At 41.1% G+C, this 26,097-nt stretch overlaps 1 protein-coding gene across 5 annotated transcripts in view; it reads right to left on the reverse strand.

Moving 5' to 3' along the window:
* Positions 1-26,097, reverse strand: part of FARP1 (FERM, ARH/RhoGEF and pleckstrin domain protein 1) — a 219,546-nt gene that overhangs the window by 117,242 nt on the left and 76,207 nt on the right. The window contains exon 1 of one of the 5 annotated variants that reach the window (XM_065678033.1): positions 7,152-7,226. The exons of the other annotated variants lie outside the window; for them this stretch is intronic. Within the exon in view, the coding sequence (XP_065534105.1) occupies positions 7,152-7,211 (60 nt within the window). The 5' untranslated portion in view covers positions 7,212-7,226. Of the gene's footprint in view, positions 1-7,151; positions 7,227-26,097 lie in introns of those variants that run through there. 5 annotated transcript variants of the gene reach the window in all.

Raw genomic sequence — 26,097 nt, forward strand, 5'->3', positions numbered from 1 at the left:
TAAACCAAGCATATACCAATGCAATGCCATGTTCCAGAGTCTGAGGTAAACTGAGTGCTTTGAGGCTTAGTTACGTTTTGTTAAGGAGCTACAGGATGGAATTACCAAGTATCACAGCTGCTGCTGTGCCAACAACTTGGTCAAAACCTAACCAGTTGGGAGTTACGTCCACTTAACACTGATAGCTGTGTGATGGAGGTAGGAGCAGCCACACTAAGTGGCAAGACACTGCTACAGGGGGAAGAACCTAGCATGTGAGTGGGAAGAAAACCAGGAGTCCTGCTGTCCCGCTCAACAATAAGGAAACAGAGACAGCAGCTAGAGGGGAGTAGAGCTTCAAATTTATCAGAAGCCTACCAGAAGAGAACGAAGATGCCATTTCACCATCATCTTCCAAATTGATCAGTATCTAACAATTTCATTCTATGAAACTTCATAGGTCTGTACTGCTGTTTTGCAGTATGTTACATATGTATACTGTGGCATTAGAGTTGTATTGCCAAATAGAGTTTATAGAAGGGTGGGGAGCCTTTTAGAAACCATCAGATTATTAGGTTCTGATACATGAGTTGGGTGTAAAATAAGCAGGTGTTTGACATCAGATATTTTTGGGAAGTTCAGAAATATGTTTCCAAGGAAGACTTGCATTCACAGCAATACTTTTAATGAACCAAGTAATTAGCAACTCAATAAAAAAGAAGGGTATCCCTGAGTGTTCAACATCAAAAGCACTACATTCATTTGCAATTTAAAGGCCAGAATTGGCAAGATCCTGTGGACTCTCTGCTCCCATTTGGAGGCAGTGAAAATGAATGGTGCATAACACCTTTCAGGATCAGATCCAAAGGAAGAAGCATTCATCTGACTTACATTAGGACTTGACTTGGAGAAACACTTAAACCTCAGAAATGACAGAAGGAAAACCAGTACTGAATTCATTGCAGAACTCCTCATTTTCAGGAAAGGTGTTCAGGGAACATAAAGTGAAGTGCCACAAAAAAGCTCCTCTACTTCTAACATGCTCCTGTAAACTGCAAGTTCTTGTGGAATGAAAGGGAAATCTTGAAAGCTCTGAAGAACTATGAAGATTGTCTGCTGAGCTCCTACAGTTCAAATATAAATTACATACCTTATTACTGATACGGGTCCATTATTAATTCCATCTGCAAGATCCCATATGCTGATTTCTCTCAACTTCTGCTCTACTCTTTCCATTTTAATTCATGCAGACAGTGCCCACCTTTCCCAAGTTTCCAGAGCGACCATTTTTATCATAGTATCCATGCAAAAAGCGAGTCAAAGACATGTATTTTTAATTTCTTAATAAGCTAAAAAATTCACACCAGCAAGTCAGGGCCCCTTCTCTCTGTTCGGAATACATATTTTATATCTGACCTATTTTAACCATGGTTAAAATCAGACTGCAAAGTCTTACATGGCCTTACCTGTTTTAGGAGAAGCCTGACACACCTTTCTGCACTGTAACAGGCAACAAAAAATGTATGAATGTCTTGTATATCAACTCCGATCCTAATGTTGTGGAATGATCCTAATGTTGTGGAATACCACCAGCAATATTTCTTCAATGTAGAAGTAAGATGCAAGTAGATACAGTCAGAAAAAACCTGAAGAATAGCAAAGCAACAATTCAGTCTCTGTACAAGCTCATGAGACAGCAGAAGAAGGAGCCAGGACAGTGCAGGTCAGCAGGCTCTCCATTACACCTTTCCAAACTACAGGGAGGAACAAACCAGATGGCAGAAGTTTTATTTTAGAAGACTTTCTGGCAATTAGGGTACATCATGTATTCCAAAAGGAAAGGGTCCAGCTTTTCAAAGAGTGAAATTGCCGGAAAGATGACCCAACAACACTTCAACTCTGAAAGGATTTGTCCTGTTTCCATCATTAGCATTCCACCCCTTCCTTCAAAGACCTCAGGGATGGCAGAACGACTTGTGACGCTCGCAGCCTGCCACTGAACTGCTAGGTTTGGATTCATGCCTTAGAGGATCAGGACTGCCATAACTGCAGCTTCACATTTATATTTAGCGGTACGTTGAAATTCAGTTGCAAACCTGGAATGTGTGATGAATGACCTATGCAGAGTCTACAGACTTCTCATTCCTTATGGTCTTCACCTTTACACTGGGTTATTGCTTGCATGGAGACCAGCAGAAATGAAAAAACCTTACAGAACAAGCTAGCAACATTAAGAATTTCTGTTATTGATTGGATATTTGTCCCCTCTTTTTTATCTCAGTTTTGAAGCCAGTCTATCTTGGTGAAGCCAATCTAACTTGGGATCTCACACGTCAGGTTGCCTGGCAAAGTTAATGGAAAAAAAACCCGCAACTTATTTCCCATTGTGCAAACTTCATTGATTCCCCTCTGCTTCTCACAAGAACATCTGGAAAGCAGCACCATACAAGAGATTTGCTCGAGGGTAGGAGGGCATGAGAAGGAAAAAATCCTTCTGAATATTTGTGCTATATTTAAACTCCAGACCAAAGCTTACGCTTGGAGTGAAAGTGTCTCTGCTGCAGGAATGCAGAATTCCAAGCACTGAACAAGGATGTGCTAAGCTGCTCACAACATGCCTCTAAGCAATGGCATTACTGGGAGCTTGTAGAAATTGGAAGTACAGTGCCTCTACCTTCCATTGCAGTTGTTGCAGGGACAGAAAAAGAGGGAGCAAAAGAAAATTTCAACAGTGAACTGGGGGGGGTGGGGTGGGGGGGTGGGAGCGTGGAATCTCAATTTTCAGCATCTCAAGCTCATCTGTTTTGCAGAAATATCTCCTGCAAAGAAGGTGCAAGGGAAGCAGGGAGAATGCAGTAAAATCAGAGCAACTGAGACAAAATTCCAGAAGAAGGTGTCTTCGCTTGGAAATCAAAATTCGCATAAAATTGGAGCAGTATCAGAATCAACTGTCAGTGAAGGTGATGGGCGCTACAACCAAGTTGGGGAAGGAACACCCAGGACATGCCGTTGTATTAATTTTACTGTTTAGGTCCATAAATCTAGGCAACTATCTTTTGAAAAATAAACTAGCTTAATTTTCTTAATACCATCTGACCCCAACGTATTATACGTGCAAGGTGCTGTTTCCCTCCCACAGCCTAGCAGGAGCAAAGTGGCATATAGGAAGGGTCCAGACGCATACAGGAGGACTGCACAGAAATCTATCTTTCTGAGAAAACATATTCCCAAGATGAGTAGCTGATGTAGCCAATCCTTGTGGGGACTAGTCACCACATCTGAATTCATTAATAAAAAAATTGAGTCATTAATAGAAGAACAAAAAGCTTCTCAGTCTGAACTGCCAGTGCTACACCATAGCATTTGAGACTAACAGCAGCCTGTTCACATGAAACATAAAAGAAGTTAATGCAGCTTATTATGTGAATAGGTAGGAGCTACACTGACTCTCAGGGTTAAGGACCCTGTAGCAGTGAACCGCTAACTTACCACTGGAGTTAATTACCTGCATATTTTCCTGTATGATGGGGAGACAGTGACTTTAGTCATTGCCAATTCAAGATAAAGATATGTCTATGTGACACCTACGTGATACCCCCGCTAACTATGCTACCAGAAGAGATGTACCACTGGGAACACAAGAGGTGTGGGCTGATGTTCTCTACTGAGGAGGATAAATCCTTTTTCACAGAATTCCCCACTGCCACAGTCATAGTGCTATTGCTATTTTCACATCTAACTAGGCTACACTATGCTGTCAGATCCAGCACAGACATGCTCTTATTCATATCAAGATGACTATCCTTACAGTAGCACAAAAAGTATTAAAAAATGACAGACATCCTACATGCACCAGAACTCACACTGTGGAAAATGAAAACAGCAGATTCTTCTATTTTCTTTTGCCTCTTGTGTTTTTCCAGTATTTCAGTTGGTGGCTAATCTGTAGCACTGAGGTCAGAGGGCTTAATATGCAAGTTCATAAGTACAGGCAGTGCTTCTAAAATGTATAATACATAAAGGGGGAATTCCAGGATAAAAGTGTACAGTTTAAATCACCACATGTTCTTTGCCCTTTGCTACTTTTTACATCAGCAAACAGTAATTACAAAATTATGGTTCTCTCTTACACTTGGTGTATACTCATTATAGCCCGTTATTAATTTAAAATTCATTCTCTTCCTAATTTAGAGGACTTTACTCTTGCCCAAACTTGTAAACACCTGACTACCTTCCAAATCAAAAGCCTGGTCTCTACAATGAACCTAGTGGTGTCTACAGAGTCACTCATGCACCTCCCTCTCTTGGACTTCAGCTGTCTGGTTTTACTGAAAGTAGAAAAGCGGATGAGTAGGAAAGTCAGTTTTTTAGATGCTGTGGTCAAGGTGAAAAGGTTTTACTGGACAGAAAGGTTGGACCCTTGCTAAATTTTTGGGGCTTACAGCAGGAATTTCAAATCATCTCTACAAGTTTGCCCAGGTTGAAACACAAGCTGTCCTGGAAGACACATCCTGCTAGCTTAGTTCACTTCTATAGCTGGTTGAATAAGCCCTTTCAGTGGTCATATGGTTCCAGTTTTCCAGTATATGAAAAGCTGAATACAAGGTGGCTTCTCCTCAGTCTCTAGGTACACTACACACACAAATAATATTTTTCATCTCACATCTAGTTATACTGGCGCATAAAGACTCATCAATGTTGATTAAGGTAGAAGTTCTTTACTGTGAGAGTGGTGAGGCACTGGACCAGGTTGCCCAGAGAAGCAGTAAATGCCCCATCCCTGGCAGGGTTCAAGGCCGGGTTGGATGGGGCTTTGAGCAACCTGGTCTAGTGGTAGGTGTCCCTGCCCATGGCAGGTGGATTGGAACTGGGTGATCTTAAGGTCCTTTCCAACAATAACCATTCTGTGATTCTATGATTATACTGGACAGAGTTTATACCATGGTATCTAACTTCTACTAGAGTTTTCTTCCAGTGAACCACATCTTTCAGAGCATTCCTAAGTGAGCCACACACTAAACTATTACCGGTTTAAGTTTTCCTCGCATATCAGAGTTTTAATTAAAACCTGCCTTTCTGCTCCTTCCTCCATTGGTAAGATATATGCTATCTATCTTACTGCAAAATCTAGTGATAGGAAATGAAAAAAGAACTTCTATTTGTTTTCTGTATGTAATGAGAGAGAAACCACAGCTGCTATTCAAGATTATTACTGCAATAACAGGATGCAATGAATTAAGTTGGCTGCATTTTGTTCATTCTTTAAAAGTCACACCATTGACCAACTTACTACAGAGGTAACTGAATTACCATATTTATTTCTCTACTTAGTAATACAAGTACTGGAACATAGCGTGTCATTTATAGCTGGATTTCATGAAGTTTAGAAATTCAGAGGATTCACCTATATATAGAAGATTACCTTGCATTAAGATTGGCCTGAGTTTAAAACACATTAGTTATGAGTAATGATTCAAAAAAAGCAGAATTCCTAAATGTCGCCAGATTAATAAAGGCCACCAAAAAAAGCAATATAAGGTAGAGAGATATCTGGTATTTTGTTGAAGTTTTCCTCTACACTTAGCTTCTCCAGAGTTGGAGAGGTTTATGAACGATGAAGGTGAAAACGTCCTTGATATCCTCCTTGATCACAGCTTTAAAAACAGCGCACCAGAGCAGAGGCATCCCATTCTGCTTCAGAGACATTTTTAACCTGGACCTTTGCACAGACAGGCTAACACATTTACATCTCAGGCAGTGGAAGAAAAATACGTACAATACAAAAAATGCTTCTGTGGCAAAGTCACAGGGGAGGCACCAATAAAATACAACCTCCTCCCTACCTCCCCTGGCAATGGAGAGGAAGTTAAACGAAACAAAAATATGTCAGCAATTTAGCGTCAAGCACCTGAAGCAGAAAGAGATTTGGAATGGCTGCAACAAAACATATGCTTCCCCTCACCCTCAGATTTAAGTAACCTTACTATTTTATGCAATTCTTTTATTTGTTAACAAGCTGCATGGGCCTATATGATACCAAAAAGGCCCTAGTAAGGTGCGATTTGACAGTATGCTGACATGCACACTGTACTGTGAGTAGGACACAGCACTTTACCGAATCTTCTGACAAAGAAAAACACATGTCCCCCAAGAAAGGTCTCCAAAACCAACAGCCAAAAGCAGATTTCAGAGGGACAATCACCATCTGCTTCCAGCCAATATGGCCAACAATAATTCACATCATTCTGCAAACTGTGTAGACTCAGCTACTTTTACAGCGTTCTGACTTTTTTGATTTTTTTTAAAGTGACGGATTTTGACTCATTTTGCCCCTCCAGTTTATCTTCTCTGAGATGTTCAAAGTCTGACAAAAAAGAGAAAGTGGAACAACAACATACGTGGAATTAGAAAGGACGTACATATATGGAAGAATGGACATGAGAAGAAATACCACCACAGATGTTTCAGCTGCCCATATTCTCCAGCTGCCAAGCTTTTACCTTAGTACTTTCCTTTGTTTCTCCTCTGGCATGGTGAGCAGATGGATTCATACTTCAGCATCTTGCGGTTTAAAAATCAGTGTATCTCAGCTTAACTGAAGTCTTGGAAGCAAGAAACCGATTAATTATTTTAAGCTTGCAGAAGCCAGACAACCCAAAGGAGTTCTGCCAAGCAAAGATGGAAGAGAATTTATGGATGTAATTGTGAACTTCTGATAAACTGACACTGGTTGGAAAAAGTCTGGTTCGTTTCAGAGTGATGGGAACAGGTTTCCAACAAGTTTAAGAAAAATTGTGATGGATGGCTGGAATAACATCCAATTCCAGCTTCTTTCTACAGGTGTCTCAAATCCTCAGTACCTCTGATCTTGCTGTTAAATAATCCTTGTGCAACACTTAGGATATGCTCACCTGCTGCTTGTACTTTAGCTGCACCCCAGCACTTTCTCTCCTTCACCACAGTATAATGCTTCACCCTGTGTTGTTTCCTCTATCACCACAACCCAAACATCACTTCAACGACCTCCTGTTTTCCACAGTGAGCTTTTCTTTAATCTCTTCCCTTTATTCACTCTTGCAACTAATCATCTATCTTGTTCAATGTTCTGCACCAAAACCAGCCACAACATTACAATGGTATTTCTCTAATGCTAAATACAGATGTAATACAACCTTACAAGACCTGCCTGGCATTTTCTTGGTGATGGATCCATGGAGCACATTAGGTGTCATGATGGATGCAGCTCCTTCTCATCTGACTAGTAACCACAGTCCTGCATCATGTCGAGCTGGCTTTTTGTTTTCTACAGACTGCAGTGGTGGTAAGGGTAACTCAGCACAGAAGCAGTAAAAAGCCTGCAGGAAGCCTGAAAGCAAGGGGTTTTCCCCAAGTTTTTGTCTGAAGTGTATGTAAACAGATTCTCAAGTTGAGAAATGAGCTGTCATTGCTTTCCCTCCTCCCACTACACAGGTATACATATTGTTTTACACTGCACCCATTTAAAAAGACATTTATCAACATCCCTGCTTACACACTATATAGCAAAGACCCATGGAATGAGATAGCAGATTCCTGCAAAACAGTGGGCCAACTACTCTGCACTTTCTGTGCAACAGCACGGACGACTGACCAACCACCAGACAAAGCTAAAGATAAAACCAGTTTGATGATTTACAGATTTCCAAACCCAAACCTGATAAGAGCCCGTAATGATTAACAGCCAGCTGCAACAGAATCACAATGGTCTATAGTTCATAAGCACTGAAAACAGCTTCTTCAGTGGAAGAGCACAGCAGTGAACAACAGCTACCACATGCTCAACTACCAGCAACTTGTGCAGAGACAGAAACCCCAAGTCCTCCCTCAATGGAGCTGGCTAATTACAGCTCATTTCTATAATCTGTGCTTTTGCAGTCCTTGCTTTTACCCTGTCAAGCAGATAAATTTGCTGACATCAGGGCCTAAAATGCCCTTTTCTATCTTTTCCCTCATTTCATTTCATTCTGTTGTCTATCAGCTTCCCCTTTATAAAAGTCAGGAAATACAAAAGTGTTTTGTAAAGAAAAAGCCAGCGGACTAAGCAATAATTTCCTTATGTAACTCTAGCATCACGAAACAAACTCCCCCTGAATTCTTGCTTATACATTTCAAACCTTTTCTGTGGGCTCTTCCTGAGATTGCTTCTGCACCTTCCCAGCAGGAGATTTAACTAATACCCACAGAAAGTGTGCTTTCACATGCTGTAGCCCCCAACAGTACTAGTCTCATCTGGAGCAGTTTAACGGTTGTGTTGCTCATGGGGAAGACATCAAAGGAAAGAGTTCACCTCTTGCAGGTGCAAACTTCATACCTGTCAAATCAGCTATTTTAGAAACTTATTCTTACAAACTACAAACTTTTTGCAAGTTTATGCATCTTACACAGAGACAAAAGACATGAAATTCTGTGCATTAATGGAATGAAAATGCAGCTTCACAGAAGTCACTACTTGTAGGTCCTAACAAATATAATTCACATAAAAAGTAAGGACATCAGTATTACAGAGGTTTGGTTCTCTCCCTGTATATTACCAGCAGGCATCACGGGTTTGCTGCAATAGTATTTTTAAATGTTTAAGGCCCCATTGCCAAACTGTTTTTCTTTCTAGCAGTTTAGTCCAAGAAGAAAGCCTAAAAAATCTTTGCTTTCTTTTTGTACAAAAGACAGGTTTTCCTGTAAGCTGTTTATAACACTGAGGACAAAAGCCTGTAACTCTGTACCGTAACATACCATAACTCTATGCGTAATGGTGGTGTTGGTTTGCTCAATAAACTGTCCTGACGAGTGTCCAGTTCAAACGTTAGTGGCACAACTCCTGAAGAATGCTAGAATGGATGCCCTTTTTATATGGAGAAGTTAATGGGAAAAGGTATTGAAAAATAAACTGCATTGGAATGGCTCCACTGTCCCTGCAGACACACTGATCTGAAATAAAAGTCACTTTATTCTGAAAATAATTATTTCCCTCACAAAGCTCAGCAGTAAATCTGGCCTTGGAAGAGCTGACTCTTTTCAGTTGAGGACACAAAGAATCACAGAATATGAATTTCATGCAAATAACTCACTCAAAGAAAAACTAAAAAGTTGCTTGCCTTGGTAGACAGGCAGTAAAAAAAGTAACAGAAGAAAGGCTGGTTTTTATCAGAACATTGACCTGGACTGTAATTTGTCTTCTTCAACCAATGAGCAACTCAAGCCTTTCAAGACTAATTTATTTTCTGAAACCTTAGGAGGTTAAAGCCATATTTTAAAGTTATCATATGATCAGAAGGTCTATAAAGAGCTGGTCTAGTGGAAGGTGTCCCTGCCCATGACAGAGGTGCTGGAACTAGATGACCTTTAAGGTCCCTTCCAACCCAAACCATTCTATGATTTTATGAAGACTGATTTTGGCATGGTGGGCTTCTGAACAAGAGCTGTAAGTAGCCTCTTTCTGCTCCCTGCTGGACCACAAGTATGTGGGGACCAGGGCACATGCCCCCATTTGCTTCACCTAGAACAGGTAGCTGGAGAACAGCTACAGTTTAGAACCAAGCAAGAACTGGAAAAAAACTAAGCAGAAGCAGTTTACTGGCAACAAGTTACTAAAAACCCTGAAAAAAAGAGGAGTAAATGCTGGCTCCCTATGCACAGTTCATTCCTTGGGAGTCCTGTGAGGTTGCTCAGCAACATACTACAATTACGGCGGGTCAAGTCCTTGGGACATAATGTAGCCTATTGACTTTAATTCAGCTACCTCTGGCATAAGGTACTGCCAAGCATGAGCAAGAAGAAAACACAAGCAATGAAGACTGAAGAGCTCTCAGAAGATGCTGAGAGGAAATTTCACAGTTTCCAAATGTTTTATCCAAACTGTTCTGATCTGCTGAATTCAAAATCTGTGTTCTACGGACATTCTTTGTAAGAAGTACTTTAGAAACAAATTTTCATTTCAATTTAATAGGCAATCAAAACCCAAACTCTACTGATGCAGTGAGACATTTTTGGGTTCCACTACTCGGATTCCTGCTACAGGTACTCTCTCTCAAAAAAACCCAAACCCTAATGCCTGAGATCTTGGTGAAGCATTTTTAATAAAAGTATCCTCCAGTCTCTCAGGCAGCGTTGTTCATGAAAAGCTTGACCAGAAAGGCACCTTCACCTCTTGTGCATAACTCAATGCTCCCAAAACCCATTCAGCTTAATACATTATTGGGAAACTTCACTCTAAGTCACAGTTTGAATACATCACACATGACTCTCCAACCTTTCAAGAAGACAGAACTGCTTTGAGATGTGTGTATGTATATATATAGTATGTATATATACATATATATATACACACACACATGCATATGGTTTTTTTTAGGGGAGGACTTCTATGAATAGGAAATGAGACCTTAGGATAGCATGAAGTTCCACCAAGTATTTGCCTTTCATATGCAAAACACACACTGTGCATGGTGCAAGCAGTAGCGGTCAACAGTCCTTCTGCACAAGCCTTCCTGGAAGAGTCCCGAAAGTATTAGATTTACTAAAAGAGAAACATCATATAAATTGGAGGAAAAGAGAACTCTTCAGAAAGCACTGTGTCTCACAGGAACTGCAGCAGGACTCTTAACCCCAGGCTTATATGGAATAGTAGTCCACCCACTGCTATCCAAGCATCTACTGGGGGCTAGTCCCCCTCTGAGAAATCCTTAAGTAAATTTTAAACCTATTATTTTTATTACAAGTTCACTTTGAAATATGCTAAGTTTGTTAAATACCTTTCTTTGGGATGAAATCTGGGCTTGAAGTTTTCTATTTAAACTACTGACAAGAATGATGGTCACAGGGGAAGCAAACTCACCACCTTATTGCATTAAACAAAGCATGTAGTTGTGGATTTAGGGCTGTTGATAGATACAGGTTTAAAACTGATGACCTAAAAGCTTAAGTAGTCCTAGACCCTGGTATTTTACATTGGTATATGTAATAAGGATGCCCAATGCAGTCCCCTGGACCTGATAGTGCATGGGCACTGCACGCCAGCCGTCTTATCAACAGCAGCACACTGCCATATGGCCGCTCCCTACCAAACCCCAGTTAATTACTAAATGACATTTTCTTTCTTTAATGGAGATGATTTTAGAAGAAACCAGTAGAAGCCATAGAGAAAACTCTGAGTATAAACTCATAGCAGGATGCACAGACATGCAACTGTAAATGCGCATGTGTACAAGTGTAAACACACACCTATTCCAGCCTTGCCCTGCAGGGAAGAACCACAAACATGTAAAATGCAAACTTTGAAGCACAAATCAAGTGAAGAAAGCAGCATTTTGTTTATGTCATTACTGATACAGGCATTTAAATATCCAAACTAGTGTCTCTGGGAGGCTAGATTGCAGTTCCAAGTATATTGCTTTCAAAATGTATCCATGGTCTTTCTGTGAAGGCTAATGATAATTTTACCTCTTCTGAGCCCTGCAGTAATAAATGTTGACAGCCCCAGATGCCAGGTCCTTGGTGAGGGCATCTGTTTGTTTATTCAGGATTAAGTTAAACTACTTAGCCACCATTACAGTAAATCCACCTCTCCTACAGACCTTCTTAAGAGTACTGAAGACAATAATGAAAAACCACATACTGTTGTGAGATCAATCACGTTCAGAAGGCTGAGAAATCTGTGACAATTTATTCTCTGCATGGAGGGGTGAGGAACAGACTGCACCAAACATCAAATGCTGCTTGAGTAACACAGAATCTCCCCCCCAAAAAAGGAAGAGAAAGGCAGTGTGAGCTGCTCTTTGTCTTGATTTCATCACATCACACCTGGATACTGCGGCAGACTTTCAATGAGGGACAGGAAAGCTTGATCCTGCAGTCTTTGTCCAGCAAGGAAAAGGTTCAGATTTCTAAGTAATTATGCTCAGTTACATGAAAAAAGGACTGGATGCCTTTCTTCCCATCCCAACCCCCCCACCCCCAAGGGAATTCACGATAGACCTTTACCATCTTTCAATATCTGAAATGTAAAGACTTTGAGATTTAATTTCCTCTTCCTTAATGTTGCGAAGGGATGTTGTACTCTTACTGACAGGGACACAATTTGAGACTCCAAATTACCAGACACATAACACAGATGCCATTGCTTCACACTGGCAAAATATTCTCATATACCATATAAAACTCTAAAGCTGTCAGTGCATCAACATGTAGTAAGACTATAGGATGCCTATTAAGTGGTCAAACAGCAAAGAACGTATTTGAAGAGGGGATTTTAAAGGCATGCTACCCTGCAATCTATTTAATTAAATGAAAAAATCTGAAGATGGCAGAGTTAGCTTCCGTGTTGCCATTTAAGGCAGCTGTAAGATTAGCCTTTAATTACTGCACAATGGTGCAAAAGCACAGACAGCTCCCACTAACCAGCTGTTTCTGCAGCACAAGCGAAAAACAATCCCTGGCTACACCTCAGAGTATTGGGGGGGGGGGGGTGGGGGTGTGCAGGAGTGAGTAGCTGCATGCTGCTGGGCTGGAGTGATTTTAATTGTACACGTAGGATTTTGGAGGCTTTTATTCTCATGAATAAGCAATGGGATGTTTTATAGATACAGTAGCATTGGCTGCAGGATTAAGAGAAGTTGAGTTTGTTAAGACTGCAGCCTAAAACCTTGGCTGAGATACTCAGGGTCCCCTGACAGCATGGGTATCTCTCTGGATTACGGTCCTTGCCCTGTGCTACCAGTGTTTCTCCACTCTGAGCTGGAGCTAATGTGCAAAGGGTGGCCAGCGTGCTCTCAGCAGCTTGTCATAATGCCGAACACTCAGCTAGAAGTGGGTGGCAAGACCACCAGAGGCTGCATCTCCGCGGTTGGGAACTCATCCTTAGCTCTCCACATCAAAGGGGAGAAGCTGCTACACTGATACTGCTCAGCAAACAGCTAACAGCTAAAAACCTCCTGGGCTGCAAAGAGACTGAGCAGACTGCGCGCATCCTGAGGCAGAAGCTGCATCAGCCCAATGTGATCAGTCCCCAGAGGAAGGGCTCTGCAGTGGGAAAACATAGGAAGCGGGCTGGGGACGGACTGACAGGAGACTCTCCGAGGTCAGGGCAGCAAGCGAGCAGCTTCCTCTCTGCAAGATGCTACAAGGAGCTTCCCCCACAAGTTCATGGAGCAAAAACTGATCACAGGCAGGAAAAGCATATGACATTTGGTAACACAAGTTGACAAGTTCTCAGCAAGAATGAAACTTATTTTTTCCACTTTGTTTCTTTATATAAATACTGTATGTTTTTTAATGTGAGAAAGACTGACAGTGCACAAAGCAGAAAATAGATAGCCATCTCCGTAAACCAGGATGGCTGTTATCAGATTGGCAACATAAGAGGCCATTGTTTGAGCTAAAATTACCTCTCAGGTCTGGCAATATGCTCCACCAAAGGACACGGTGTCCCACTGCAAAGACACACTGCCTACACGGACATCCACTACAGGGCCCAGGAGACAAAGGTCCAGGAGAAGTGGAGACTGGACAAGGTTGGCTCATTCTCAAGAGGCTGGATTTGCACTCCAAACATGCCGCAAATGTTCAGGAGAGGAAGAAATACTGAATACTTCTGAATTTAACTATGCTCATGGAACACAGGTTGTTGACACCCTCTGATGTTCAGTCACCAAGTATGGCCTTGAAATGCTTGGAGATTGAAAGCTTGAATTACCTGCAAGCTTTTATTCCAACAAGTAAATGAGCATCAGTGAGGATGCCACCCACTATCCTTCTGATTTTCAAAGTACTACTCATTTTTCTACTGAAGGACAGGGAAGATGGTTAGCATTTTCTGCGTATCTAATCTGGTAACCACTTCTACAATCGTCTTTTTCTGCATCACTATTCATGACTTTTTCTGTAGGCCCAGAAAACTGTTTCTTTGGTACTTGTCTCACGTACATTTTTGAATAGCACATATCTTCCCTGACACTTTCTTTGTCAGCCTAACTTGACACACCCCCATCCACTGGAGTACCCAAGGTATGCTGTAATACGCAAGGCCTACTGTTTCAGGATAAAAACTAAAGCTTAAACAACTTTATTTTGGTGAGTTTGCCTTTGAAGGAAGAACACTGGAAACTACATTTTAAAAGCAGATAATATCTAACCTGGCCTGAAAACAACTGGCAAAAAAACTTATGACTCCTCAAGGACAACCTGAAAAAGAATTGCTGCTTATCCCACACACTGATAGCTGGGCAATGGGAGCAATAGAAAATACACCAAGGAAAACCATTTCAAATACGGTTTGCAAAGCAGTACTGACAAACTGCATTATACCACCCATTTCTAGGCCAAGAGCCAGCACTGGGCAGTGGACAGGGCAGAGCTAGGATCACCCTGACAGGAACGAGAAGCAAAGATGGGATGGAAAGAACAGGATGAGCTGAAGAAACCTGGGAATCTGAGCTGCTAAAGGGATACTGCTACTGAGGGGATGTGAAGATAGGGGTGAGGGACTGCTGTCTGTGGGAATGGCAGCTATGGCTCACACACCCTAACAGTTATAATCATTAATAACAGAAGGCTTCCAGGCACAAGTAAAATTTACTACATAAATCTCCCACACAGCAAAGTGTGTGTTCCTTGTGCAGGGATCTTATGCACGCATTATGCCCTGCAGGCAGACAGCTATATAGGGGGGGTCTAGTCTCATGGCAATTTAACCAATAAGTGCATTATTTATGGCCAAAATGGTCATTATTCCTATTCTCACAGAATGAACAACAAGGAAGACAGAAAGATTTGCAATGAGGTGGTCACTCATCACACCTCTTGTTCATTACTTGGTTGGGTTATGTCACACCAAAATATTTAAATATACAATATTGTAGCACATGGTACACATAATTTTTTGTTATTCAGAATTTGTGAAGTTTTGGCAATAGAAAAGATAGAAAAAAGGAGTACGAATAAGTAGTTTATTGAAGATACGAGTGTTTTACCATATAGGAAGTAACTCATTTAATGAGCACAATCAGTGTTTTTTCCGAAATAACAGCTCTGATTAGCAGCAGACAGTAATGCTCATAGAAGTCCCTGATTTCTTTCAATTAGCTTTATCTGAGATCCACAAAGCCTTAGTTTTTCCACACAGGAAACGCAAGTATTTTACTCAGGTTTAAATCTGCTATCAATAATCTCTGTATTTACTGCAGCACATCTTCAGTAATTAAGTCTCTTAAAGTTCTCTTTGTTCTGCTAGGGACTGAAAGCCAGTGAATGAGTTTTCATTTAAAGGGTGAGGGGGAGGTGAGCAGTGGAGGAGGAAGATAACTTTTTGCTGAAGGTTAGGGGGGAGGATTAGACAGAAATGGCTCAGGAGAAAGTCAGACACTGACTCAGAGTAATTGAACAGAGCTGGAGTGGGGCTTCTGGCACTGAAAGCACTGTCTGACAGCAGAAAACAACCTCAATCCCTCCTACTGCCACCGTGCATTAAAGAAGGAAAATGGTAACAGCTCCTTCATCAGAACTTGAGAGATGCAGCAGTGAGAAATGCCTGGAAGAAGTCAGTGGTCAGGCTGCAGAAGGCATACCCAAGGAGCAGCCAGCTCCACTGTCCCCTGTCCCCCTTCAAGCTGTGGACAAGCCTGCTCTTGTTCTTCTTCCCATGCAGAAGAGCAAGGTGTACCCCTAGGTTTTGTGCTGCATCTTGCTTATGAAATCTTTCTTGCTCTGCAAATGAACGGCAGTCTGGTTTGAAGACAACTCATGGTTTCACGGTGTCAAAGAGCAGTACTGCCTGGCTGTGGGTTGGGACTCCAGGAGAAGTGGTAGCTCCCCATGGCGTGGCAGAGGGTGTCCTGGGCCATGGGCAAGGACAGCCAGGCCTGGCAATGCCCTCAGGGACCTGGCACGCAGGCAGAAAGCAAGCACCCCTGACCTGCAGGGACAGCCAGATCTACGAGATGCTGAGGCTGCAGGGGCATGGCTGCTCAGTTGGGGAGGGAAGAGCATGGAACATGGGCAAGGCTCGGGATGCCACCTGGGCTCACAAGGGCAGGACAGAGCGGCCCCTGTAGCCCACAGCAAACCAAGCCTGATATTCCTCCGATTTGCACCCAAAGAAAATGGGTTGATTTTTAAAATTAAAGTCAGTTGTATTTATTTCAGAGCAACCTGTTCCCTGGCCCCAATCCAGCAAGGCCTGTCTCTAACATCAGAGGCCTCTGCAACCTGTGCTAGTGGAAGGTGTCCCTGCCTATAGCAGGGGTTGGAAATAGAGGACCATGAGGTCCCTTCCAACACAACCCATTCTATGATTCTATGATTTTATGGAGCTATGAATGTGGCCACATTTACAGACACGTGTTAGCACATGCAGCACAGCACCAGCATTTAAGAAAGTCTGTGATACAAATACTATACTACAGAATTATTTAAATATATAACAGGTCTTGCATACGTAAGGAAACACTAGATGAAATACGCCTCCTTCCTGTCAAAGGTAGCAAATTTTCATGACTAATTTAAGATAATGCATTTAAAAGATGCGGTTTGCTGCATAAACAGAACATACCCATGGACAGCCCAGTTTTTAACCGTTCAACACCTTCCCTCAGTTAACAGCAGGTCGAAGGACAAACTTTCCTGCATGTTAATGATGAGAAAAACTAACAACCACTGTCCTGCCTCAAGATGTCCACTCCTCCAGCTGGCCATGAACCAAGCAGAAATTCCAGATCAGGAAGCAATCATTTATATACCTGTCTCCTTCCAATCTCTCTCTCCCCCTGCCAAACCTTCAGTTTGCTTCTGACTAAGTGGGAATTAATCCTGCCTGGAACATTCTATAAACACTGTTCTATCTCTATACCAAGGCCAATGCCAGTTTTTGCTTCAGTCAGGCTTGTAAGATTTTGTGTCCGTATTCCTAGCAAATTTAATGTTACTGTGTTTGAGAGAAAACAATTCTTCAGTTTTGGGTCATGCTTTTTTTAAACACACCACCACACTCAAACCAGAAGTCATATTCCTGCCTACTACAACCTGCTGTGCAAGTTAAAAATTCTTTCATGCTTTTAAAAAGACATTTTTTGTTACTAACCATTGAAAAAAACAAATTCACAAGTACAAGAAAACACCATTTTTACCTTAGGCTCTGTCTCAGTTCTCCAAGAGAAAAGGATCTCACTAACAGGCATTCACTATCACATTTTCCCCCTCAAGTCATTTTTTGGATAAACAACAACAAAAGTCACATAATCTACTGACTAGATCTTATACTTTTGGATGAAATAAATGCTCCTTTTCTTGTGTAATGGATTAAAAGAGACTGAAAAAAACTTTCCTCTTAATTCATTTCCCTTGTTGACGCAGAACAATTCTTCATTTCATGCGGAAAATGTTTCTCCAAGTGATCCAACTTCAGATCAGAACAAAGTATCATCTTTTCATCCAGCTCTTGAGAAAGGCTCCACTATGTACAGTAAGTAACATTGGAAACAAACAATACTTAGCCAACAGTGAGTCTGTTCCAACATAGGTTTTAAAAAATCTAATAGGGGCTTTAATTTGAAAATAACTCTTTTTGACTGGTGGTTTTGCAGAAGAGAAACGTCTCTTACACCTGTGAACATCAGGCATTCAAATGCAATTAAGTGATCTATACATAACATCAAGACACTGTAAATCACTGCTGAAATACTTACCTACTGCAGTTGCATCCCAGAGGAGCTATAACACACAACATGCAGACAACAAGAGAGGCTGCTTATAAAGGGTGCAGTGTATCTTACTTGCATTGAGCAGAACTCCCAGAGGAATCCGCAAGCACAGACACAAAGCCAAAGCTCATGAAGGCAGCCATTAAGTGAATCTAAATAATCAAGAGCTATGATCTGAGCAGGGCAATACAGGTGAGCAGTGCCAGACTACTCTGAATTAGCATTTTTAAAGATGGACTATGGAAGATGAAAGTTGCCCCCATGCCCAGCCCAGCAGAGCAGTGTGAATGCTTATAGGGCAAACAGATGTGGATGATGATTTCCTGAGGTTGTATGGTCAACTTGGACAAGACTTTGCCCATCAACAAAACAACTTGCCCAAAGGACAAAACATGTCAGACCGACAGCAGCTATAGGGAAGTGGTAGGCACCAGGCAGGAGCTAAGAGAGACATAAACTTCAAAATACCACACTGGATCTGAAAAGGAAGCTCTCAAGAGATGGTAGGGACAGAGCATCCTTTGCTCTGTGACATGTCCGGTGACACCAGTCACCTCAAATAACAAATTATTTCTATGAAAAAAGGCAGGTAGTTTTGGGGGTTTTGTTTTTCAGTTATCGGAGGCAAATGCACATGTAGAGTCATATATTTGGGACAATCCACAGACTGTGACAATTGCAATTTTCCCACATTTCTACACACTTTTACCACAGGGCAGGAGCCACAAACAGACACCTTCACTTCTACAGACCAGAGCCTTGTTCTAATACAAGCAGAACTGTCACTGCAGATTTCACCCTCCTCCCTAAAACCATCCAATCCAGTGGGCATGATCTGTGCCTCATTTACTGTGTCTACAGCTGGTAAATCTATTCAACCAACCCTACTTGCTAGAAAAATTATCATGATAACACAAACAGCTTTGCCTTGGAGCATCATTGCCATTCTTTCTTTTTCAGTGGGAAACAACTCAGTTGTGCTCCCATTTGCCTCAATGGTGCTTCAGTATTCAGCTGTCAGTTTATGTAGGCTAACAACGCATGCGAAGGCCTTTCTAGCTTTTCAAGACAGGACCTATTGCCTTAGTGTGTATCAAAACCTACAGCTAGACAAAGAAGTATAAAGAACTTACGGGAAATGGAACAAATTTTCAATATATAAATCATGTGAAAACTCGCTTTCAGTGAACTGAGTCAAGAGAGATTTAAATATAGACAGAATAAGGGCCCTGCAGAGATACTGCATTATGCATATGAGTTTTGAATGGAATGGAAGAAAAGCTAATAAATGGATAGGAATAAGCAAAACTGAGAATGAGACTAAAGAGAGCCTGCAAGAAAGACTGGGGGAAAAAAGGATGGTAAAAGAGGTAACAGAACCTCTTTATTGTATTTTGGTTTTTGTCTAATGTCTGAAAATTAAATGCTCTGTAAGACAAGGCAGCAGAAGCAGAAAGGAAGCACATATACAGACAAAGGCAGCAGATGAAGAAAGGAGTTACTGATAACTTAGTCCTCCTCTATACTGCTAGCTTTTGGTTCTTAAAAAATTAAAAAAAAAAAAAAAAAAATCCCAAACCCTTCCCCCCCCCCCAAAAAAAAAAAAAACCAGTCCAAAACTTTCATATTAACACAGTAATTTAGGGTAAGAGATGCCTTTTCCCTTGTCAGGAATGAGCTGTAATGTCTGGAAATCTGGCTTTTAAACATCCCCTGACTAAGAGCACTTTGCTCAGTTTTGTCACCCTGTCCTCTGGTAAAGTAAGTCACATGCAAGCAAGAACATAATGCAACCTATGCCTTTCGATTTTATCTCTATATTCTGTTTATTTCTATATCTCTTCCTGCTATGCTATAGGCTACCTCTTCCTCTTTTCGTGACTAGGTATAACAAAAGCAGCTGCTGAAGCCTATTATCTAATTATCTTGTTAGATCCTGCAAGGCCTGTGGTGCTCCTATAAGCAGATCACATGTGCTTTGGCCTCTCAGATCACTCTTTCTTATCTAGCACACAGAACATATTGTCATAAGTTCTCTAAACATGTTGGGTGTTCGAGTTTTCAGAAAAGCCTTTTCTTTGTCACTGTCATCACTTGGGTTGTTTTCAGCCAGAAATCATCTTCCAATTCAGCTGTAGGGTTAGAATGCCTCACCTAGAGAGCAGGGCCAAGCCCTGTATCTCATCAGTCCTTCCAGATGTCAGTGGCCTGATGACACCAGGATGAAACAGCTGGTTTCCAGTGCTGGAGCTGACAAGGCATGTCCATTTCTACTGGTGGTCACTTGCTCCTGTGTCTTCAGCTTAGGTTCTTGCTATGAGCCTCAAGAGTCAGAACACATCTGGATCACCATTAAATTGCTCTGGATTACCATTTGAAAAGCACATCTGAATTTAGTCAGTGAACAATTATCAGAAGACAGAAGAATTATACAGGAAAACGGCACCCAGGACACAGTGGCGCTGCTCCTGAATGCATGGACAGAAAACAGAGAAGCAGCCCATATAGAAGAGTTGTCACTGGTAAAGAACTACTTATGATCATCCCAGGGTGCTCTGCCCATGAAACTGTGACAACACGGGCAGCATGGATAAAACACTCAGGATCGTTACCAGATCGAACTGCTCTCCTATTGTTCTGCCAACTCCAGCTTGCTTTGCCATGGTGATATTCTTTGAATTACTGAACTAGATGAAGCTGAGCAGTGTAAGGTAGTTGAAAGAAGCAGTCTATCATCTCTAAACTCTATGAACATGCCAGGTCCTGGATTTTTTTGAAAGCAACTCCAAAAATAGTTTGAAAAACTCTGAATGCATTGAATCAGTTTCTAAAGCTCTAATCAGCAATTTATATTCTCTCTAGGAGAAAGAACTAAGGAACAGCAAGGGTGGGTTTTGGTTGGGTTTTTTTTCTCCAGAAAGCAATACAATGTGCTATTATTTTCTCCCTTCCATGTACCTCATCTACTTTCCGATGCAAAAGAATAAGCTTCAAACACTTAAAATGTATCTATTCAACCTTTATGTTGATTCTGTTCTTAATTTTCAGAAATACTTGGAAAATACTTCTGAAACATCCTGATGCAAATACTGACCTGAACAGATCTTTGTTGCAGATAACAATAAAAATTACACTTTTGGACTGTGCTTCTCATGAAATAGAGGCTATTCTTAACTATTGCACTATATATAAGCTACCCTATATTTCAACACACCCTTGGTGTCCTATCTGCCTCCTTCTAATAGGCTAGAAGAGAAGCGCACAGTTGAAAGCATGATCCACTACGGCAAATCCTATCAACAGTCAATCCATCACAATGCCCTGCCTCTGATGTGACCTGGCAGAGGAGAGCAAAGCCTTTAGTCACCTCCCAGGTAGTTATGATCACCTGAGCTTGGGATCCAAGACATCACACAGATTTCTTCTCAGCCTCCTTAATACAACTACTTTATGCCCTGGTTCATTTTGACTAGATTTTGATTTTTATTACAATTACCTTATCAAACATAGCTAGATATGATAAAAAAATTACCTAGCTCTTAAAAAATGAGCAGAGATACTTTATTCTGTATCTTCTTGTAGCAGCAAGTATTGTAATAGAAAAAAATACCATCAAATTTGTCAGTTGAGCTTTTGATTGACTAAAGGATTTTTTAAAGCCTAGAAAGGAGGGTAAAGATTTGAATAATTACATTAAATGTAAGTAATGGCTATTGATAGCTTCAAAACTTCCTATTTATATTGCACTACTCTGCTCACTACCTCTCCAAACTCAAGAGCAGCAGAAACCAGTATGAAAGAAATGCAAAAGTATACAATATATGAGATGTATTTGTTAAAGAAATGCAATTCACTTCTAGATGATACCTATTTTTCCAGCTTTGAGAGTAGCTGTGGCCTTCAAACAGGAATTCTGGACCAAATTACAGCTTAGGTAAACGCATCAACAGAATTTCAGTGCAATGGATTCGATGCATATCAAATACTGAAAATACACAAGGCTCCTTTGCAAAGCTATGTAATGATGGTATGCTTAGACACTTAACTAGACGAAGTGTCAAGCTCAGACCATTAAACTTCCACACTTTGTCATCGTTCTTTCTGCTCATTTTTGTGTTAAGTGTTAATGTGTACAGCCTATATACATTACTGACATAACGCCTAACTTTGTGGCAAATGCACTGCTACTGTCAGTACACATTTAGCACTTGGTTCTCAGCATGCCTTTAGATAACATTTTGTGCCCATGCACCTGCGAGTCAGTACACACAACTGTTATTATACAGAACTGCCAATATATTTGCACATAACCATTATTTATCCTCTTGCAGTAATACTTATCTGACAAAAATGTGAAAAATGCTTTTGTAAGTTCTACATGTAATCAAGCAGCCCAGGAAATACTCAGCGTATTCAATTTCCTTTAAGAAATAAAGTTGGTAATTCGATCAATGAACTCACAAATAGGCACTTAAATATAAGTTTCAGTTAACTGAGCTTTCACAAGTGAATGGCAGGAGAATTTCTGTTATTAAAACAATACGGAATTTTTTTAAGACCCATGGGTAAGGAAAGTGTTTTGAAAGTGGCACAAGGCAAAAGCAAAAAGCCCAGCCTCTCCCCTTCAGGTTAACCCATCATCTACATTGAAAAAGCCATTTTTGTGGAGCAGAAGTACATCTGACATAGGTTTGCACTAGCCAACAGTCTTCACATGGGACAATCTGATTTAACACTTTGTCTGATCTTCCCCTGCTTTCCCATTTCTCCACAGTAATCCTCCTTTCCTGCCTGGTGTCCTCATTCCTTCTGCTACATTCAGTACTGTCAAGACTTGCAGTGTGGCTGTACCAGGCAATAACTGTCACGAACAAGTTTCATGGGTTTCTCTGAACTTAAACCCATGAACAGGACAGGACTGAAAGCACAGCATACTGTACTTTTAAGACAAGAGAAAGAAGGAACAAAAGCAGTATGAAATCTATTAATAAACATTTCCTGCTCCTCTTACACTCTGTTCCACAGCTGAGCTCTTCATCCACACAGGCAATGAGGATCTCAGCCTCTTCCCTCACCACTCAGCCACTTGTCCTTTATCCCACTGGGTCCTACCAGCCTAATGACTACAGCAGAAAGGGAAACCACAGCACATGGATGCAGAAGTGCTGCTCTAACCAAAACACAGCACCACAACAGCAGCCTGACCCTGTAACAGCCCATGCATAACCCCATTCCCAACTTTCAGCACCTGTGCCTCCCTTTCCTCTGGAAAAGCAGCCAGACACTTCCAAGTTAGGCAGTTGCCTCCCAAAGCTCTACTAGCTTAACCCTGCACCTCTCTCCTTTCTGCTGTTGCTGCTCTCCCAGGCAGGTCAGTAACAACCTCCAGGCCCAGCAGAAGGACAGTTAGATGTTCTGGAAAAAACAACAAGGAAATCAGGAGGAGAGACCTTCCAAGCATAACTATATTCCAGCAATAAACAGTTCACTCAACAAGTCAGCCTATGCAATGGCAGAACAAACTCTCAGCACTTAGAGGACAAACAGCCAAACCTACACCTCCCAGGCTCCTGGAGCCCACTTCTCACTAATCCTGAAGTTTCAACATTGCAGATCAGCCTCACCGACATTACAAAGATGACAGAAATTCCCTGGCTGGCAAAGCAATCCAGGGAACTGATTCAGTTAAAACAACAGCTAAAAGAGAAAAAGAAAGAGAAAAGGAGAGAAGGGGCATTATTCTTGGGCTGAATTAAACCCTGATCTCTCTGCCAAAACAGCTTTGCTGGCACAACAGAATAATTAAGAGACTCCAGGAACTGGCACATCAAATCAATAGCTCCTAATATACTGTCACTACAAAAAATGACAAGCTTTTCCATAATACAAGCTCACAAATGACAGATCTTTACTGTAGACAGATCTGTAAAGCAGACTGTTTTGTTAATATTTTATAGAATCTGTGCTTGTACATAAGGTACACGTAAAGGTCAATTAGGATAAATATCCCAAATATGACTGTAGAAATAAGCAGTAAAATAGAAGAACTATAAAAACTCTGAATGCTTGAAATTATAGATGCATTGGATTTTACTAATGTATATCAGTGCTACAACCAGGAAATGCAGAATCAACTCTAGGTCAAAAAACACGACCCCATTTTCTGCATTCCAGCTGACTACTGTGTGATCTCTAAGTTTCTGTTAGAAATTATCCAGCCCTTCTTAGAGCTGAATGGATATACAAGCCGACTTAAGGCTTTTAAGCAGGGGTTTTCATCTGGCTTCTGAAAATTGAAGAGGTAATCAGCTTTAAAGGAGAGAAATTGAAACCAATTTTTGTGTTGCTTTTCCAGTTCGTTATAACCAACATCTGTTTCCTGTTCCTATTAAAATGATTTATGCAAAGTAAACCAAAACTTACCAAACCAGATTGAAACACAGAGTGTCTACCTACTATGGAAGCTTCTCTAAGAGCTTATCTGTAATTAGACAGATAAATGCATACATGCTTAATACAGGAGAAGGAGACGGAAAAATGCAGTGTAACATTCTAGTTAGTCCTGTGTTGCGCTTTTTGTTAATAGGTATTCATCTAACTAGACGGCACTGAAAAGCCCAAGAACATCTTTTGGAGATTTAAAGCTGAACAGATTTTTCTGGTAACGCAGCTTATGAAACACAGTATCACAGCTGACAGGCATTTCAACAAAACTCACGTCCTGTATTTCACCATAAGCACAATTGCAGAGGCCACGTGATGATTCTCAGTCCTAATCCTCTCTCCATAGCAGCACGTGGAACTTAATTTGCTTTTCCATGTTCTTCTTTAACAAGTATCACAGCTACTGATTATTTACGTGCTGAGCTTCTCAAGAATTGTTTAAATACCAAGGAAAAGAAGGTGAACTCCTTCTGAAAAATTAAAATCTCTGCTTTATTTTAGTGCATAAATACTTTAAGTTCAGTCACTGAAACCAGAGAACTGTCTTCTGGCAGTAAACTCTCTTGGCACAGCTAGTGCTAGGAAACTTTTTTAGAATCACCACCACTAGGCATGGTGTCTTTGAGAGCTAACTTCAAGAGCTCAGCTCAGAGCTCGTTTCCACAATCACATTATCATTTATAACCAAAATTCTGAGTCTCATTTCTTCCCTTGTTCCCAGTTCCCCCAAAAGAAATAAATCCTAACTTCATTTCTATAGGAACTAGGGAGAAACAAAGCCCAACTTGTTTCTGAAGGACTTTGAGATCATTTGTTTAGTAGGTGCAAATTCTCCGTATAAAAGCCTGTGTGCCGTGTCCAAGAACCCTCTCCCAACATGAAGAATAAGCTACATGTTTTTACAGGCTTCCAGGAATACGAATAGTGTCCATACAATAACCTCCCTTGTTAAAGGCAAGCAGTTTTCAGAGCAATAAAACTGATGCCCTACAGACGTCTTGCTACATACACCTTCTCCTCACTATAAGAACACAGGGTCCTTGTCTGTAATCTCCATGCATCCTCCCAACTGTGATAATCCACAGACTAAACACCCACTTCGCCACCCAGCCACAGCAACTTTAGCTCACGGTCTCTCACTACCCCATGAGTGAGAAGCACCACTTGAGTCCTGGCTAAACTGGTTTCCTACCAAACTGCACCCAGCACAAATGCTGAACATATCTTACACCTTTTCCCTTAGGTGGGGTAGTCATTTGTGTGTGTCTCCTCTACTAAACCAAAGCTATTAATAAAACTTGCCAAAGCTTAACAGCATTTAGGCCACACTCCACCAAATTCGGATAGTTGATTATTGGCTTCGAAAAGCTCAGTGGAAGACAGATGGATAGATACAGCCATCCTATAAACTTCAGTTCCTCAGGAAACCAGGCTAAAAATAGCTGATCTCAAAAACTCAGTGAACAAATTGAACTCAAATTAACATAAATACCAACTGGAATGTTAAAATGTGTTGGCTCTTAAATATTATCTTAAACGAAATGTTGTCTCAAAGGGTCAAAATTAAAACTGTAATTACATATAGCAACAGAAAAGCGGTAACTGACTTACAAGTCCACAACCGGAACAGGTTACAGTCTAGGGTGACATCACTGCAGATGAATGTACATTTACATGACACGACTGAGCAGGGATGTTTAGCACTTCTCCTGCTCATTAGCTTGTTGGAGTGGGTACAGAAAACATCCAGACTGCAATTCCCTTTAAACAAAAGTGGGTGTTTTCTTGGGTTTTATCACTGGCTTCCTAGATTTCCAATTGGTTTTAAAATTTCCTTCAGTCCAAAATGTTAGAACCTATGACCTTCAACCATAACAAATTTTGGCGGAGATCCTTCAGAGTTACACATGAGGCTGAATTTCTATTAAAACAAAACATTTCACAGGCA

The sequence above is a fragment of the Lathamus discolor genome, chromosome 4 (assembly GCF_037157495.1).
Source record: "Lathamus discolor isolate bLatDis1 chromosome 4, bLatDis1.hap1, whole genome shotgun sequence".
In the NCBI taxonomy this organism is placed as follows: domain Eukaryota; kingdom Metazoa; phylum Chordata; class Aves; order Psittaciformes; family Psittacidae; genus Lathamus; species Lathamus discolor.